Source organism: Eubalaena glacialis, chromosome 4 (genome assembly GCF_028564815.1).
Source record: "Eubalaena glacialis isolate mEubGla1 chromosome 4, mEubGla1.1.hap2.+ XY, whole genome shotgun sequence".
NCBI lineage: Eukaryota > Metazoa > Chordata > Mammalia > Artiodactyla > Balaenidae > Eubalaena > Eubalaena glacialis.
Window position 1 is genome coordinate 42930782 of NC_083719.1, and position 15641 is coordinate 42946422.

General features: G+C 39.5%; 1 protein-coding gene across 2 annotated transcripts in view; it reads right to left on the reverse strand.

Annotated features, from left to right (window-relative positions):
- The window catches only part of PLPP1 (phospholipid phosphatase 1), a 121500-nt gene that overhangs the window by 72932 nt on the left and 32927 nt on the right, over positions 1-15641 (reverse strand). The window contains exon 2 of one of the 2 annotated variants that reach the window (XM_061189262.1): positions 4391-4545. The exons of the other annotated variant lie outside the window; for it this stretch is intronic. Within the exon in view, the coding sequence (XP_061045245.1) occupies positions 4391-4545 (155 nt within the window). The remainder of the gene's footprint in view (positions 1-4390; positions 4546-15641) is intronic. 2 annotated transcript variants of the gene reach the window in all.

Genomic DNA, 15641 nt, shown 5'->3' on the forward strand with positions numbered 1-15641 from the left:
TATTTAACTAATTAAAAAATTATGTCACTTCTGCTTGAAAAAGTGGCAGGGGTAGGGATGTTAACTCTGAGTGCAAGTTTAGATGCTCTGTAAAAGGACTTAATTCCTGGTGGGAGGCAAAATGAACATTTTAATTTCAATTATCTTCTTTTTTTTTTTAATAAATTTATTTGTTTTTATTTTTGGCTGTATTAGGTCTTCATTGCTGTGCGCGGGCTTTCTCTAGTTGTGGCGAGCGGGAGCTACTCTTTGTTGTGGTGCGTGGGCTTCCCGTTGTCGTGGCTTCTCTTGTTGCAGAGCACGGGCTCTAGGCCTGTGGGCTTCAGTAGTTGTGGCACATGGGCTCAGTAGTTGTGGCACATGGGCTCAGAAGTTGCGGCTCGCGGGCTCTAGAGTGCAGGCTCAGTAGTTGTGGCGCATGGGCTTAGTTGCTCCGCAGCATGTGGGATCTTCCCGGGCCAGGGATTGAACCCATGTCCCCTGCATTGGCAGGCGGATTCTTAACCGCTGCGCCACCAGGGAAGCCCTCAATTATCTTCTTATCACATATAATTCACTGATGAAGCTCACTTAGTAGAAAGAGATTTTAGGGTTTCTCAAAAATCAGAATTCCCATCCAGGAATAACATTTAACCCACTTAAATCCTGCAGATTTGTCAAGATACATGCAGTAGAAAAGTTAAAAGACAATGTCTAGTAATTTAATAGAGATGTACTCAGTGTGTGAAGCAACAGCTCTTGACCACTTAACCTTTAGCAAAGGCATTCCGTAACATTCCCTGAAACTACTTTTAAAAAGAAGATTTTGGGACTTCCCTGGTGGCACAGTGGTTAAGAATCCTCCTGCCAATGCAGGGGACACAGGTTCGAGCCCTGGTCCAGGAAGATCCCACATGCCACGAAGCAACTAAGCCCTTGTGCCACAACTACTGAGCCTGCGCTCTAGAGCCCACAAGCCACAACAACTGAGCCCATGCACCACAACTACTGAAGCCCACACGCCTAGAGCCCGAGCTCCGCAGCAAGAGAAGCCACCACAATGAGAAGCGTGCATACTGCAATGAAGAGTAGCTCCCGCTCGCTGCAACTAGAGAAGCCTGCGCGCAACACAGACCCAATGCAGCCATAAATAAATAAATAAATATTTTTTTTAAAAAAAAGAAGAAGATTTTATGAGCAGAAATTTTTTCCTACGAATCCTTTAAAAAGCCACAGCATTTAGGAAACCAGCAGTGGAATTCAGTAAGCTTGGTTAATGTGAAACTGAGCTTTAGTTTTCATTATTGGCAGTATATACTCAATATTTATATAACTTTTCTTTCCTTTAGGTTCATCCAATATATTAAAATTTATCAAAATATTTTCAAGCGTTCTGTAAAATGGATGTACGACAAATACTTAATATACCAAATCTATACATTACCTCTTCCAACAGTAGTATAAAAAGCAGTTTTAAACAAAGAAAATGTTTGTGATTATAACAAATTACTTAGGGATGCATCTGGTACTACTTCATTTTGTTGACAATTATATAAAAAAAGGGTGCTGGAATAAATGCTCATATGAACTGACTGAAGCAGTATTTTCCACAACAATGTAGACAAAAAATACAGCTCCACATCAGAATAAGTAAACAAGGAAATAAAACTTTTTTCCAACCTAAGAAATTAAGCTCCATAATACCATATTTCTTTCATTCCAGTAGACGTTCCCCCGTATTTTAAGATATCTCTAATCAGGATATATATTCAGTATGATAGTGTTCCATTTTTTTCCTGAAAAGCTATTTTAATGAGGTTATCTGATATTAAGAGATGACTTGGAAATACAATATATTTCCAAAGAGCTAAGCTGAATTTTCAAGATAGTAATTATTATTAAACATAAGTGACAATCTTATTCCATTTCACATTTAGTATTTTTTCATTAAATTTTTCTATCTATATTTATTAAACACCTATTACATACCAAGCAATGTGCTTGACACTAAGGATACAAGTGGAGCAAAACAGACCATTCTTACCCTAGCAAGGCTTATTGCCTTGCCCAATTGGGGGGAAACTGAGAAAAGGCAGCACAGCACTTAACGTCAACATGGAAACAAAGGAGTTAAAATATTCAAGTGTGGCAATAGGCCATTTTGATACCAGCTTTCTGGACTAGTACAGGAAAGGGTGGCACGAGAGACTTGTCATGCCATAAAACCCAACAAACACCAATGTCCTCCTACAGTGCAGGGCTCTTATGGCCACTTTTGCCATATATAACACTTTACTTATATATTACTTTACAGCTTATAAAAATAAACATATTACTAACCCATCCATTTTTTTTCTTCATAGCAATTTTTTATTACCATTTAAGTAGCTACTCAAAAATTTAAAAAAAAACTGGGCCTCATTTACCTCCTTTGGGACAGTCACCTAAAGATATATGATTTTTCAAACTGTATGCCAAAAACAAAGAACTTGAGAAACTCCATATATCCACAGTAAATGATCTCCCTCATCTTCCCAAATATTGCCGAATCTCAAACTTTAGAGATGCAGTATTATATAATAATTCAATCCCCAAAACTTATCCTGTATTGTCTTTTTCCTCAGACATTAATAAAGGGAGTAAAAGTGATTTTAAAAAAGTAATCTGAAAGCAATTAGAATACCAGAAATAGGGGGAAATATTTCTTCCAAGTTGTATTTTATCCTTTAAAACTCTGAATATTATCTTCTTAATATAGCACACTAATAATACTTGTAGCAATAATCTACATAATAATCAATGCTAGAAAAATACTTGTGCTGAAATACAAAATCCTGGGGTTTTTTTTGTTGCATTCACACACACCACAACAGTTGAAAAGGATAATCCAAAGTCCATTACTCTAAATTTTGGTTTAAAAGGCTACTGACATTTCTGTGTTTTTTACAATAATCACCAAGAATGATGTCGCTAAAATCCCCAATCAAAAATGGGAGTAATCCACATCCTAGAGTAAGAGAATTTTAATAGGCAAACACTTCATACAATGGAGACATACAGGATTTCAAATAACACATTTTTTAATGAACTTAGAGTAAAGGTTTTTTTGCACATTAAGATATGTTTACATAAACGTTCTTCCATCTATCTATATGCTTTCCTGCACATTGTTTCATAAGCCTGGTGGCTAAAATAGAGGTTACCAGTTATCATGGAATTTACTTCGTAGGAAAAAAGCAAATATTTCCTTAAACTAACCCCAAATTTTCCTTCCGTTTTACTCCTATAAAAGTGGCTTTAATCAAATTAGGATGTATAGACTGCATGTGGAAATATTTAATATATCTTGAAACATAACTAAATCCAAGTTCTCTTCACCTTCAGAATACTGTGCTAAAGACATCACCAAAAAATAAAAAAATAATTTGCTAGCCAAAAAAGGCAAAATGAACTCAAATATGAACTGAAAAACCAAAGAACAAGGCTATTATTCTTAGCCAATTTGGGGGCAAAATAGGGAAAGAAAAGCCAGTCTGTCCTACTGTGGAAATAAGGCTTCAGAGTTTGCTAAAACAATTTAAAAAATGTAAGTCAACTATCTGGGGAAGGCAACTGACGAGAGACAAGCTGTGGAAAGAGAAGTATGGCATGATCTGCTGGACTCCCAAGACACTCAAGGAGGTAAATCTTTATTCTGCCTCTTCTCATCCATTTCCAACTCACACAGAGAGACACAGGGCAAGGTGCAGGAATCCAAACCAAGGACAGAGAAAGTAAGCACAATATCTCAAGTGCCAACCTTAAGCTAGTTTGTGAAATTTAACCTAGAAGCAAAGTGTCCAGTTATTTAAAGTAATGAAACCCAATATTAACCTACAAACTGATGAATAGTACAACTGAAAAAACAGTGATATAGTTTTGATATATTCTGAGGATCTTCTTTTGCATATGTATTTACATTCTTTCTGATGAGCTGTATTCTCAAATTTAACAAATAAATCTATCTCCTTTTTTGTGGCCTCAATTTCCATTTAACATGATAAAACAAGCATAATCTTAGTTTCAGCTCTGCCGTAAAATAGCTTACTGGGCTTGAGCAAGTATCTGGGCCTAAGTTTCTTCACTTGTCTACTGAAAAGTGTTGATCCAAAATGACTTAAATGAACTCTTCATTCTAAAATAATCATTCTATAATTCTTTATGATGACATCAAGTTATTTGGGGCAATATCTCCCTTTAACTGGAGAAACACAGCCCTGGACTGAAGCAGTGGCTATATTCTTTAAGCAATCATTCACCACACCAACACTGGTGACGACAGTACTATGGATTTACCCCGACCCCAATTCGATCACTTCATAAAACCTCCAGCACAACAAACCCATCACTACCTACTTATTCATTTACTTACACAGGAAATGGGTAAACCAAGCCCCACTGTGTTGAGGACAGTGGTTGTGATGGTACTGTCATGGTACGGATACTGGATGCTGTTGTCTTTACAGAAAAAGCCTCTCTGAAATGGATATATTTGGCCCAAATTTAGAACAGCCATAGGCATGGAAGCTGTTAGGGAAGGGAAAAAAAGACACACATGGTTAAATTCAATTCACTTCATTAGGAAGTAAAGTCTACCGAATGGGATGCAAATCTTAACCGTATTTTGCCCTTTCTGAAAAAGGATCACTATTCCATTACATCCAAGAGTAAAGACTGAGGAAACCATGCATCATTAGCTTGTCCACATCAGCCCCACCTTTATCAAGTTTAAACTCTCTTACTTGCGTTGACCTCTGATTTTAGGGACAATCAATAAAGGAAACCCCAAGGGAAGACAGCAACATTGGCCCATGAAAAAATAAAGTTGAGAAAACAGGAAGGTTTTGTATTTTACGTGTTGTACGTAATTCATTTTTAACTGAATTGCTCAATACATTAAATATGTTTAAGAAAAAAAGACAAAACTCGGTAAATACATTTAATAATCAATAATACATCATAACAGCCAAATGCAGTCAAGGAGGGAAAAGATACAAAATTTTGTTTCATATTAAAATTTAAATTAATAGGGTTAGAAAAAATAGAAACTGTAAGTATATTTGATAATAAGAACAGAAACAAGCCCTTTGTTTTCTGAAGACAAATTAAAAATGGTTTTTATTGGCCCTGGCAAGGCTCCAAAATCACTTTAACAAGTTATACAGGAATAATGTTCATTTGAAATTTTTCACCCAAATAAAATGAAAGACCAAAGAGAAGTTAAATAACTTAAATTAGTAATTTCTTAGTATGTTTAAATTTACCACACTTTTAGGCTTTGTTTTGTACAATTCAAACAGTCACGCATCTACTTACTATATCCTTGATACTAGAGTATGCCATACATAGAGGAGACAATTAGTGTAAAACGGGCACTCGGTTCAAGAGCCTAAATTGTACATGTAACAACAGAATGCATACTCAGGAAGCAGTTTTAAAAGTAATAATACTAAGACAGATTTTTGAGGGATGATGAAATTGTTCTATATCTTGATTGTGATGGTAATTCCACAACTCTAAGTATTTGTCAAAACTCACAGAACTGTACCAAAAAAAAAGTACATTTTACTGTATGTAAATGTTAAAAGGAATACCATAAAAGAGAAAGTATGACTAATTTCTAAAATGATATAAAAGGCCCTATAGGAATTCAGAGGTCAACGTGAACTGGAGTAGTTAGAAAAGACTATTAGGGCTTCCCTGGTGGCGCAGTGGTTAAGAATCTGCCTGCCAAAGCAGGAGACACGGGTTCGAGCCCTGGTCCGGGAAGATCCCACATGCCGCAGAGCAGCTAAGCCCGTGCGCCACAACTACTGAGCCTGCGCTCTAGAGCCCACGAGCCACAACTACTGAGCCCGTGAGCCACAACTACTGAGCCCACATGCCACAACTACTGAAGCCCGTGTGCCTAGAGCCCGTGCTCTGCAACAAGAGAAGCCACTACAATGAGAAGCCCGCGCACCGCAACGAAGAGTAGCCCCTGCCCGCCACAGCTAGAGAAAGCCTGCGTGCAGCAACAAAGACCCAACATAGCCGAAAGTAAATAAATTAAATACATTAATTAAGTTTTTAAAAAAGACTATTAAAGAACAGGCAACTGAGCTGAACTTGAAGCAGCAGGTAAATCATAGGCAATAGGGAGGGCCTCAAGGAGAGCATTTAGTGGTAGAGGGATGCAAGAGCAGCATGAGGTCACACCAACAAGAGTACAGAGAGAAAGAGCAAGAAGTTTTCAAGGTACGTAACATTGCATAGCGAACATGTACTGCGTGCTCACACATGCCAAGCACTAGGCTACACAGATTAACTCAATCCTTACCTCAACCTTGTGAAGTAGGTAACATCACTTCCCCCTTTTTTCACATAAAATTATTATGAGGCTTTAAGAAATGAGGAACCTTGCTGGAACTAGTAAGTAGTGGAACCAGGATTACAACACAGGCTATCTGTTCCTAGAGTCAGTGTATATATGATGTCTCCCATGGAGGCAAGTGATTCGCTAAATTAACAGAATTGTGACAAGGAAGATGATTTGGGTGAGGGGTACCTGTCCTTTGAAAAAGCTTGTTCAGTATAAAATACATGTTATGTTCATAATAAAAACTCAACGTTAATGAAACAAAATCTTTTCTGCAGATTACTCTTAATTCCACAATTGTGTGGTTTTTAATGGGAGGAAGAGAACCTGAGACTTTGGGGTTTAACAAAAAGAATTATGTATTTAAAATACTGGCCTAAGAAAGGACTTATCCTGTAGGAATAAATAAAATATCACTGTCCTCTTTTGCTCAGGGTTAGTAACAGAGTAAAATAAGGAGTTTTAAAAATTAACTTTAAAAAAAAATTAGAAAGGGGAGCATTTAACACAGTTTTGAAATAATCTACTAATTAAATGTTAAGTAGTATGCTGACAGGGAAAATAGAAAAGGACACATGAAAGAGTGTTTTGAATATGGAAATGACTCAATTTGAGGACTGGTCACAATTGTTGAGGCAGACCTGAAGATGACACTTCAGGCTTTGGGAATAGGGAGAATGATGGTCCCACTGACAAAAATGTGAAGTTGGGACGGGCAGCTGGTTTATGATGAAAGAAAATTAGTTGAGTATTGAAAATATTGCCTTTGGGGTAATCTGACACCTTAAAAGCTCAGCCTCATCTTTCACTCTTCCCCATGCAGCTCTTAAGGCTCCGATCACACTGAACCATTTGCTGTTGCCTGAACATACTATGTTTTCAAAACCTTAGGTACCTACATATATGTTCAGCCTTCTGTTGGGGATACCTGTCCCCTTGTTTCCCTTTCCCTGATAAGTAAGGCACTCCCTACTTATCTGCCCCATGGCACCTTGGACACACACCCATTACATAGTATTTTAAACTGCTTTTTGCATTTTGTCAGCAACTTGAGGACAAAGACTATATCATTCTTGTATCCTTCGGACCAGGCACACAGTTGGCTCTCAGTAAAAATTCACTGAACGGCGAAAGGAATATAATGCAGGATGAAGATCAGAAGTAGAGACAGATTTGCAGATTGTTGGCATTGGAGGTGGTAACTTAAGCCAGGAGAATAAAACAGTCTCAGAGAAAGCCTAAAGTCAAGACTAACAGAGATCAATAAAAACAATCAGGTAAGGACTAATATCCATAGTGAAATCATGAAAAGAGACTGCAGGAGAGAGAGGGAGAGGAGATGATTACATGCTCTAGAGGGCAGGGGCTGTGTCTCTCTCATTCAGCAGAACATATTGACCATTCTTTAAACACAAGAATGAACGATAGAAAAGACAATGCTGTTATACAAAAAGCCAATGAAAGTAGCTTAAGAGTATCAAGTCTGTACTAGGTTAAATGTAGGACGTCAATGCTAAAACATCAAGAAGAGTGAGAACAGAGTAAAGACAATGAGGTCTGAGGATAAAAGGTGTCATATATACTCTGTGAGAAAATATCTTACACCACCTCCACTAACACCACATCTTTATGAAGAAACTTCAATAATGAGCTTCAATATTGGGTTGTCATTGTCTAAGCATGAATCTCTTTCTTCAAGTTAAATACATCACAATGATTTCCTCTATTACTCATATGATTTATATATACACACACACACATACACACGCACACTACTATGGGCTGAATTGTGTCTGTCCCCCCAAATTCTTACGCTGAAGTTCTAACCCCCAATTTTACTATAATTGGAGATAGGACTTTTAGGAAGTAATTAAGCTAAATGAGGTCATAAAGGTAGGGTCCTAATTCAATAAGATTGGTGGCCTTATGAGAAAAGGAAGAGAGAGAGAGAGTTCTCTTTCCACACGCACGCATCCAAGGAAAGGCCATGTGAGGATACAACAAGAAGGTGGCCATCTGCAAGCCAGGAAGAGAGCCCTCAAAAGAACCTGACCATGCTGGCACCCTGATCTCAGAATCCCAGCCTCTAGAACTCTGAGAAAACAAATTTCTGTTGTTAAGCCACCTAGTTTTTGGTATTTTGTTATGGCAGCCCAAGCAGACTAAGACACACACACACACACACAGAGGCATAGCCATCCCCCCAGAGTAAACAGACACGTCTACTCTAAAAAGCAATGAAATATTCTCTATCTACACAGAAATTATTTTCAGTGGTAATTTTTTAGGGTAGTAATAGAGAGTTCTGTGTCAAAGTTAGTATTATAGGAAGATTCTTCTCAAAACAAACTCTTTCATAGGACATGTACATTCTTTCCTTAATATATAAAGGATATAGAAACTATTTTTGACACTAATCATAATTCTAGGGTATTTTTCTCTTAATTGAAATTCCCTTATTGAACTTTTAAAAGTTCAATATTGCTAATAAACACATTTGTTAGCTACTGTATGTCTGCTCTTAGCACTTCTTCTCTAAGTTATATTGAGGAAGATAGATAAATGAATACCTGGAGATAGATACATACATATATATATATTTATTTCCTATATTCTTCTCCAATTAAGTAATAATTGAAATATCTCCCATTTTATATATAGTACATACTTCCTTAAAGACAGGTTGTTACAAAATATTCCAAGGGAATAAATCTAAAATGCATTTTAAAGAGAACCAATGTTAATTTCTAATATGTAGAAGCAAAGGTAAAGAAAAACAAGTCCTAAGTTTACGTTTTGAAAAGAATGAAATATAAATCTAGACATTATTAAAGTAACTATACTGACTTCAGTACCCACTACACCTTTCCCTATTTTCTCAATTTCAGATACCACAGGGAAATTCAAGTGTCCATCTTCTTGAAAATCTCCTCTCATTATTCACTCAGACATTTCAATTCCTATGACACGGCAGCCACAGTGCCAGGAAAGGAAAAATAAAAAAAAGGGAAGGCCTAAAAACACTAAAAAAGGAAAGGAATGAAAAAGACCTCACCACAAAATTTTTAATAAGAGAGAGATAAGCGCTACTGGAAAATAACACAGCTGTAACTGCAAACAGAACTGAAGCTTAGATGACTTAGACAATGTAGCAGTCAGGATCCCAGCAGGAAACAGCACCCTCAAACTGGGGAACTTAAGAAGAGCTTAATAAGGGACTATTTACAAGGTATGGTGAGGGCAAAGTCAAGAGATAGTACAACCTTCTGAAGCTGCAACCACTCCTAGACCTAAAAGGTTCAAAGAGCTATGACCTCTGGGAGAGCCAACATGACAGGAGTTGGCAGGAGGACTCCAGGAGAAGAAACCCCACTCTCCTTCCAGTGCTTCCCATTCTTCAAACCCACCTAGAAGCCAAAGGGCAAAGTGAGCCTCCTAGTACTGAGGACAAGGTAGACAACGATGAGAGCAGGTCCACACAGGGAAAATGCTATCTAGAACCGGGAGGCAGAAGGTAAGACCAGTCAGGGTCTCAGCATGAAATAGAGTCTAGTAACTAAATGTAGATAACTCAGGAGAGTTTAATAAAGGGACTATTTACAGAATCTATATTCAGACTATATATTAAGAAGTTTGGACTCTATTCTGTGGGTAACAGGAGACACACAACCCAATCTGTGCCTTAGTGGGGGAAAAGACTCTGGGAAAAATTGTATAAAGGAAAAAGAAGTGTGAAGTTAGAATACAGGAAAGTCCAGAGGCAAGAAATACTAGTGTATATGAGAGATGTTGAGGGCTTGAAATAAAGAAATAACAGTGGGAAAAAGAAGAGACAGTTCTACAGAGGGAGGGGCAAGATGGCGGAAGAGTAAGACGCGGAGATCACCTTCCTCCCCACAGATACATGAGAAATACATCTACACGTGGAACTGCTCCTACAGAACACCCACTGAACGCTGGCAGAAGACGTCAGACCTCCCAAAAGGCAAGAAAATCCCCACATACTTGGGTAGGGCAAAAGAAAAAAGAAATAACAGAGACAAAAGAATAGGGACGGGACCTGCACCAGTGGGAGGGAGCTGTGAAGGAGGAAAGGTTTCCACACACTAGGAAGCCCCTTCGTGGGCAGAGACTGCGGGTAGCAGAGGGGGGAAGCTTCGGAGCCACGGAGGAGAGCGCAGCCACATTGGTGCGGAGGGCAAAGCGGAGATTCCCGCACAGAGGAGCGGTGCCGACCAGCACTCACCAGCCCGAGAGGCTTGTCTGCTCAGCCGCCGGGGCGGGCGGGGCCTGGGAGCTGGGGCTCGGGCTTCGGTGCTAGCTGGGAGGGAGTCCGGGAAAAAGACTGCGGCTGCCAAAGAGGCAAGAGAATTTTTCTTGCCTCTTTGTTTCGCGGCGCGCAAGGAGAGGGGATTCAGAGCGCCGCCTAAACGAGCTCCAGAGACGGGCGCGAGCCGCGGCTATCAGCGCGGATCCCACAGCAACAGGGACGCAGAGGGAAAAACGGAGAGATTCCCGCACAGAGGCTCGGCGCCGAGCAGCACTCACCAGCCCGAGAGGCTTGTCTGCTCACCCGCCGGGGCGGGCGGGGGCTGGGAGCTGAGGCGCGGGCTTCGGTCGGATCCCAGGGAGAGGACTGGGGTTGGCTGCGTGAACACAGCCTGAAGGGTCTAGCGCACCACAACTAGCCGGGAGGGTGCACGAGAAAAAGTCTGCAGCTGCCGAAGAGGCAGGAGACTTTTTCTTGCCTCTTTGTTTCGCGGCGTGCAAGGAGAGGGGATTCAGAGCGCCACTTAAACGAACTCCAGAGACGGGCGCGAGCCGCGGCTATCAGCGCGGACCCCAGAGACGGGCATGAGACGCTAAGGCTGCTGCTGCCGCCACCAAACAGCCTGTGGGCGAGCACAGGTCATTCTCCACACCGCCCCTCCCGGGAGCCTGTGCAGCCCGCCACGGCCAGGCTCCCGTAATCCGGGGACAACTTCCCCAGGAGAGCGCACGGCGCGCCTCAGGCTGCTGCAACGTCACGCCGGCTTCTGCCGCCACAGGCTCGCCCCGCCTCCTCCGTACCGCTCCCTCCCCCCGGCCTGACTGAGCCAGAGCCCCCGAATCAGCTGCTCCTTTAACCCCGTTCTGTCTGGGCGGGGAACAGACGCCCTCAGGGGACCTACATGCAGAGGCGGGTCCAAATCCAAAGCTGAAGCCCGGGAGCTGTACGAACAAAGAAGAGAAAGGGAAATCTCTCCCAGCAGCCTCAGAAGCAGCGGATTAAAGCTCCACAAACAACTTGATGTGCCTGCATCTGTTGAATACCTGAATAGACAACGAATCATCCCAAATTTAGGAGATGGACTTTGGGAGCAGGATATATTAACTTTTCCCCTTTTCCTTTTTTTTGTGAGTGTAGATGTGTATGCTTCTGGGTGAGATTTTGTCTGTATAGCTTTGCTCTCACCGTGAGTCCTAGGGTTAGGTCCGTCCGTTTTTTTTTTTTTTTTTTTTTTTTTTTTGGCTTAAAAATTTTTTTTTTCCCCTAATAAATGTTTTCTTAATAATTTTTTCCTTATTTTCTATTTTTAAAAAAATTTTTAATAAGTTTTTTCACATTTTTTATTTTAAAAAATTAAAAAATTTTTTTCTTAATAAATTTTTTCTAAATAATTTTTTTCTTATTTTTAGTATAAAAAATTAATAAATCTATTTTTAAAAATTAAAAAAAATTTTTTTTCTTAATAAATTTACTCTTAATAATTTTTTTCTTATTTTTTATTATAATTGCTTTATTTTATTTTATTTTATCCTCTTTTTTTCTTTCTTTCCATTTTTTCTCCCTTTTATTCTGAGCCGTGTGGATGAAAGGCTCTTGGTGCTCCAGCCAGGCATCAGGGCTGTGCCTCTGAGGTGGGAGAGCCAACTTCAGGACACTGGTCCACAAGAGACCTCCCAGCTCCACATAATACTAAACGGCGAAAATCTCTCACAGATCTCCATCTCAACATCAAGACCCAGCTTCACTCAACGACCAGCAAGCTACAGTGCTGGACACCCTATGCCAAACAACTAGCAAGAGAGGAACACAGCCCCATCCATTAACAGAGAGGCTGCCTAAAATCATAATAAGGCCACAGACACCCCAAAACACACCACCAGACGTGGACGAACCCACCAGAAAGACAACATCCAGCCTCATCCACCAGAACACAGGCACTAGTTCCCTCCACCAGGAAACCTACACAACCCACTGAACCAACCTTAGCCACTGGGGACAGATACCAAAAACAACGGGAACTACGAACCTGCAGCCTGTGAAAAGGAGACCCCAAACACAGTAAGATAAGCAAAATGAGAAGACAGAAAAACACACAGCAGATGAAGGAGCAGGGTCAAAACACACCAGACCTAACAAATGAAGAGGAAATAGGTAGTCTACCTGAAAAAGAATTCAGAATAATGATAGTAAGGATGATCCAAAGTCTTGGAAATAGAATAGACAAAATGCAAGAAACATTTAACAAGGACGTAGAAGAACTAAAGAGGAACCAAGAAACGATGACAAGCACAATAAATGAAATTAAAAATACTCTAGATGGGATCAATAGCAGAATAACTGAGGCAGAAGAACGGATAAGTGACCTGGAAGATAAAATGGTGGAAATAACTACTGCAGACCAGAATAAAGAAAAAAGAATGAAAAGAACTGAGGACAGTCTCAGAGACCTCTGGGACAACATTAAACGCACCAACATTCGAATTATAGGGGTCCCAGAAGAAGAAGAGAAAAAGAAAGGGACTGAGAAAATATTTGAAGAGATTATAGTTGAAAACTTCCCTAATATGGGAAAGGAAATAGTTAATCAAGTCCTGGAAGCACAGAGAGTCCCATACAGGATAAATCCAAGGAGAAACACACCAAGACACATATTAATCAAACTATCAAAAATTAAATATAAAGAAAACATATTAAAAGCAGCAAGGGAAAAACAACAGATAACACACAAGGGCATCCCCATAAGGTTAACAGCTGATCTTTCAGCAGAAACGCTGCAAGCCAGAAGGGAGTGGCAGGATATACTTAAAGTGATGAAGGAGAAAAACCTACAACCAAGATTACTCTACCCAGCAAGGATCTCATTCAGATTTGATGGAGAAATTAAAACCTTTACAGACAAGCAAAAGCTGAGAGAGTTCAGCACCACCAAACCAGCTTTACAACAAATGCTAAAGGAACTTCTCTAGGCAAGAAACACAAGAGAGGGAAAACACCTACAATAACAAACCCAAAACATTTAAGAAAATGGGAATAGGAACATACATATCGATAATTACCTTAAATGTAAATGGATTAAATGCTCCCACCAAAAGACACAGACTGGCTGAATGGATACAAAAACAAGACCCATATATATGCTGTCTACAAGAGACCCACTTCAGACCTAGAGACACATACAGACTGAAAGTGAGGGGATGGAAAAAGATATTCCATGCAAATGGAAATCAAAAGAAAGCTGGAGTAGCAATTCTCATATCAGACAAAATAGACTTTAAAATAAAGACAATTACAAGAGACAAAGACGGACACTATATAATGATCAAGGGATCGATCCAAGAGGAAGGTATAACAATTGTAAATATTTATGCACCCAACATAGGAGCACCTCAATACATAAGGCAAATACTAACAGCCATAAAAGGGGAAATCGACAGTAACACAATCATAGTAGGGGACTTTAACACCCCACTTTCACCAATGGACAGATCATCCAAAATGAAAATAAATAAGGAAACACAAGCTTTAAATGATACATTAAACAAGATGGACTTAATTGATATTTATAGGACATTCCACCCAAAAACAACAGAATACACATTTTTCTCAAGTGCTCATGGAACATTCTCCAGGATAGATCATATCTTGGGTCACAAATCAAGCCTTGGTAAATTTAAAAAAATTGAAATCGTATCAAGTATCTTTTCCAACCACAACGCTATGAGACTAGATATCAATTACAGGAAAAGATCTGTAAAAAATACAAACACATGGAGGCTACACAATACACTACTTAATAACGAAGTGATCACTGAAGAAATCAAAGGGGAAATCAAAAAATACCTAGAAACAAATGACAATGGAGACACGACGATCCAAAACCTATGGGATGCAGCAAAAGCAGTTCTAAGAGGGAAGTTTATAGCAATACAAGCCTACATCAAGAAACAGGAAACATCTCAAATAAACAACCTAACCTTGCACCTAAAGCAATTAGAGAAAGAAGAACAAAAAAACCCCAAAGCTAGCAGAAGGAAAGAAATCATAAAGATCAGATCAGAAATAAATGAAGGAAACAATAGCAAAAATCAATGAAACTAAAAGCTGGTTCTTTGAGAAGATAAAATTGATAAACCATTAGCCAGACTCATCAAGAGAAAAAAGGAGAAGACTCAAATTAATAGAATTAGAAATGAAAAAGGAGAAGTAACCACTGACACTGCAGAAATACAAACGATCATAAGAGATTACTACAAGCAACTCTATGCTAATAAAATGGACAACCTGGAAGAAATGGACAGATTCTTAGAAATGCACAACCTGCCGAGACTGAACCAGGAAGAAATAGAAAATATGAACAGACCAATCACAAGCACTGAAATTGAAACTGTGATTAAAAATCTTCCAACACACAAAAGCCCAGGACCAGATGGCTTCACAGGCGAATTCTATCAAACATTTAGAGAAGAGCTAACACCTATCCTTCTCAAACTCTTCCAAAATATTGCAGAGGGAGGAACACTCCCCAACTCATTCTACGAGGCCACCATCACCCTGATACCAAAACCAGGCAAAGATGTCACAAAGAAAGAAAACTACAGGCCAATATCACTGATGAACATAGATGCAAAAATCCTCAACAAAATACTAGCAAACAGAATCCAACAGCACATTAAAAGGATCATACACCATGATCAAGTGGGGTTTATTCCAGGAATGCAAGGATTCTTCAATATACGCAAATCAATCAACGTGATACATCATATTAACAAATTGAAGGAGAAAAACCATATGATCATCTCAATAGATGCAGAGAAAGCCTTCGACAAAATTCAACACCCATTTATGATAAAAGTCCTGCAGAAAGTAGGCATAGAGGGAACTTTCCTCAACATAATAAAGGCCGTATATGACAAACCCACAGCCAACATTGTCCTCAATGGTGAAAAACTGAAACCATTTCCACTAAGATCAGGAACAAGACAAGGTTGCCCACTC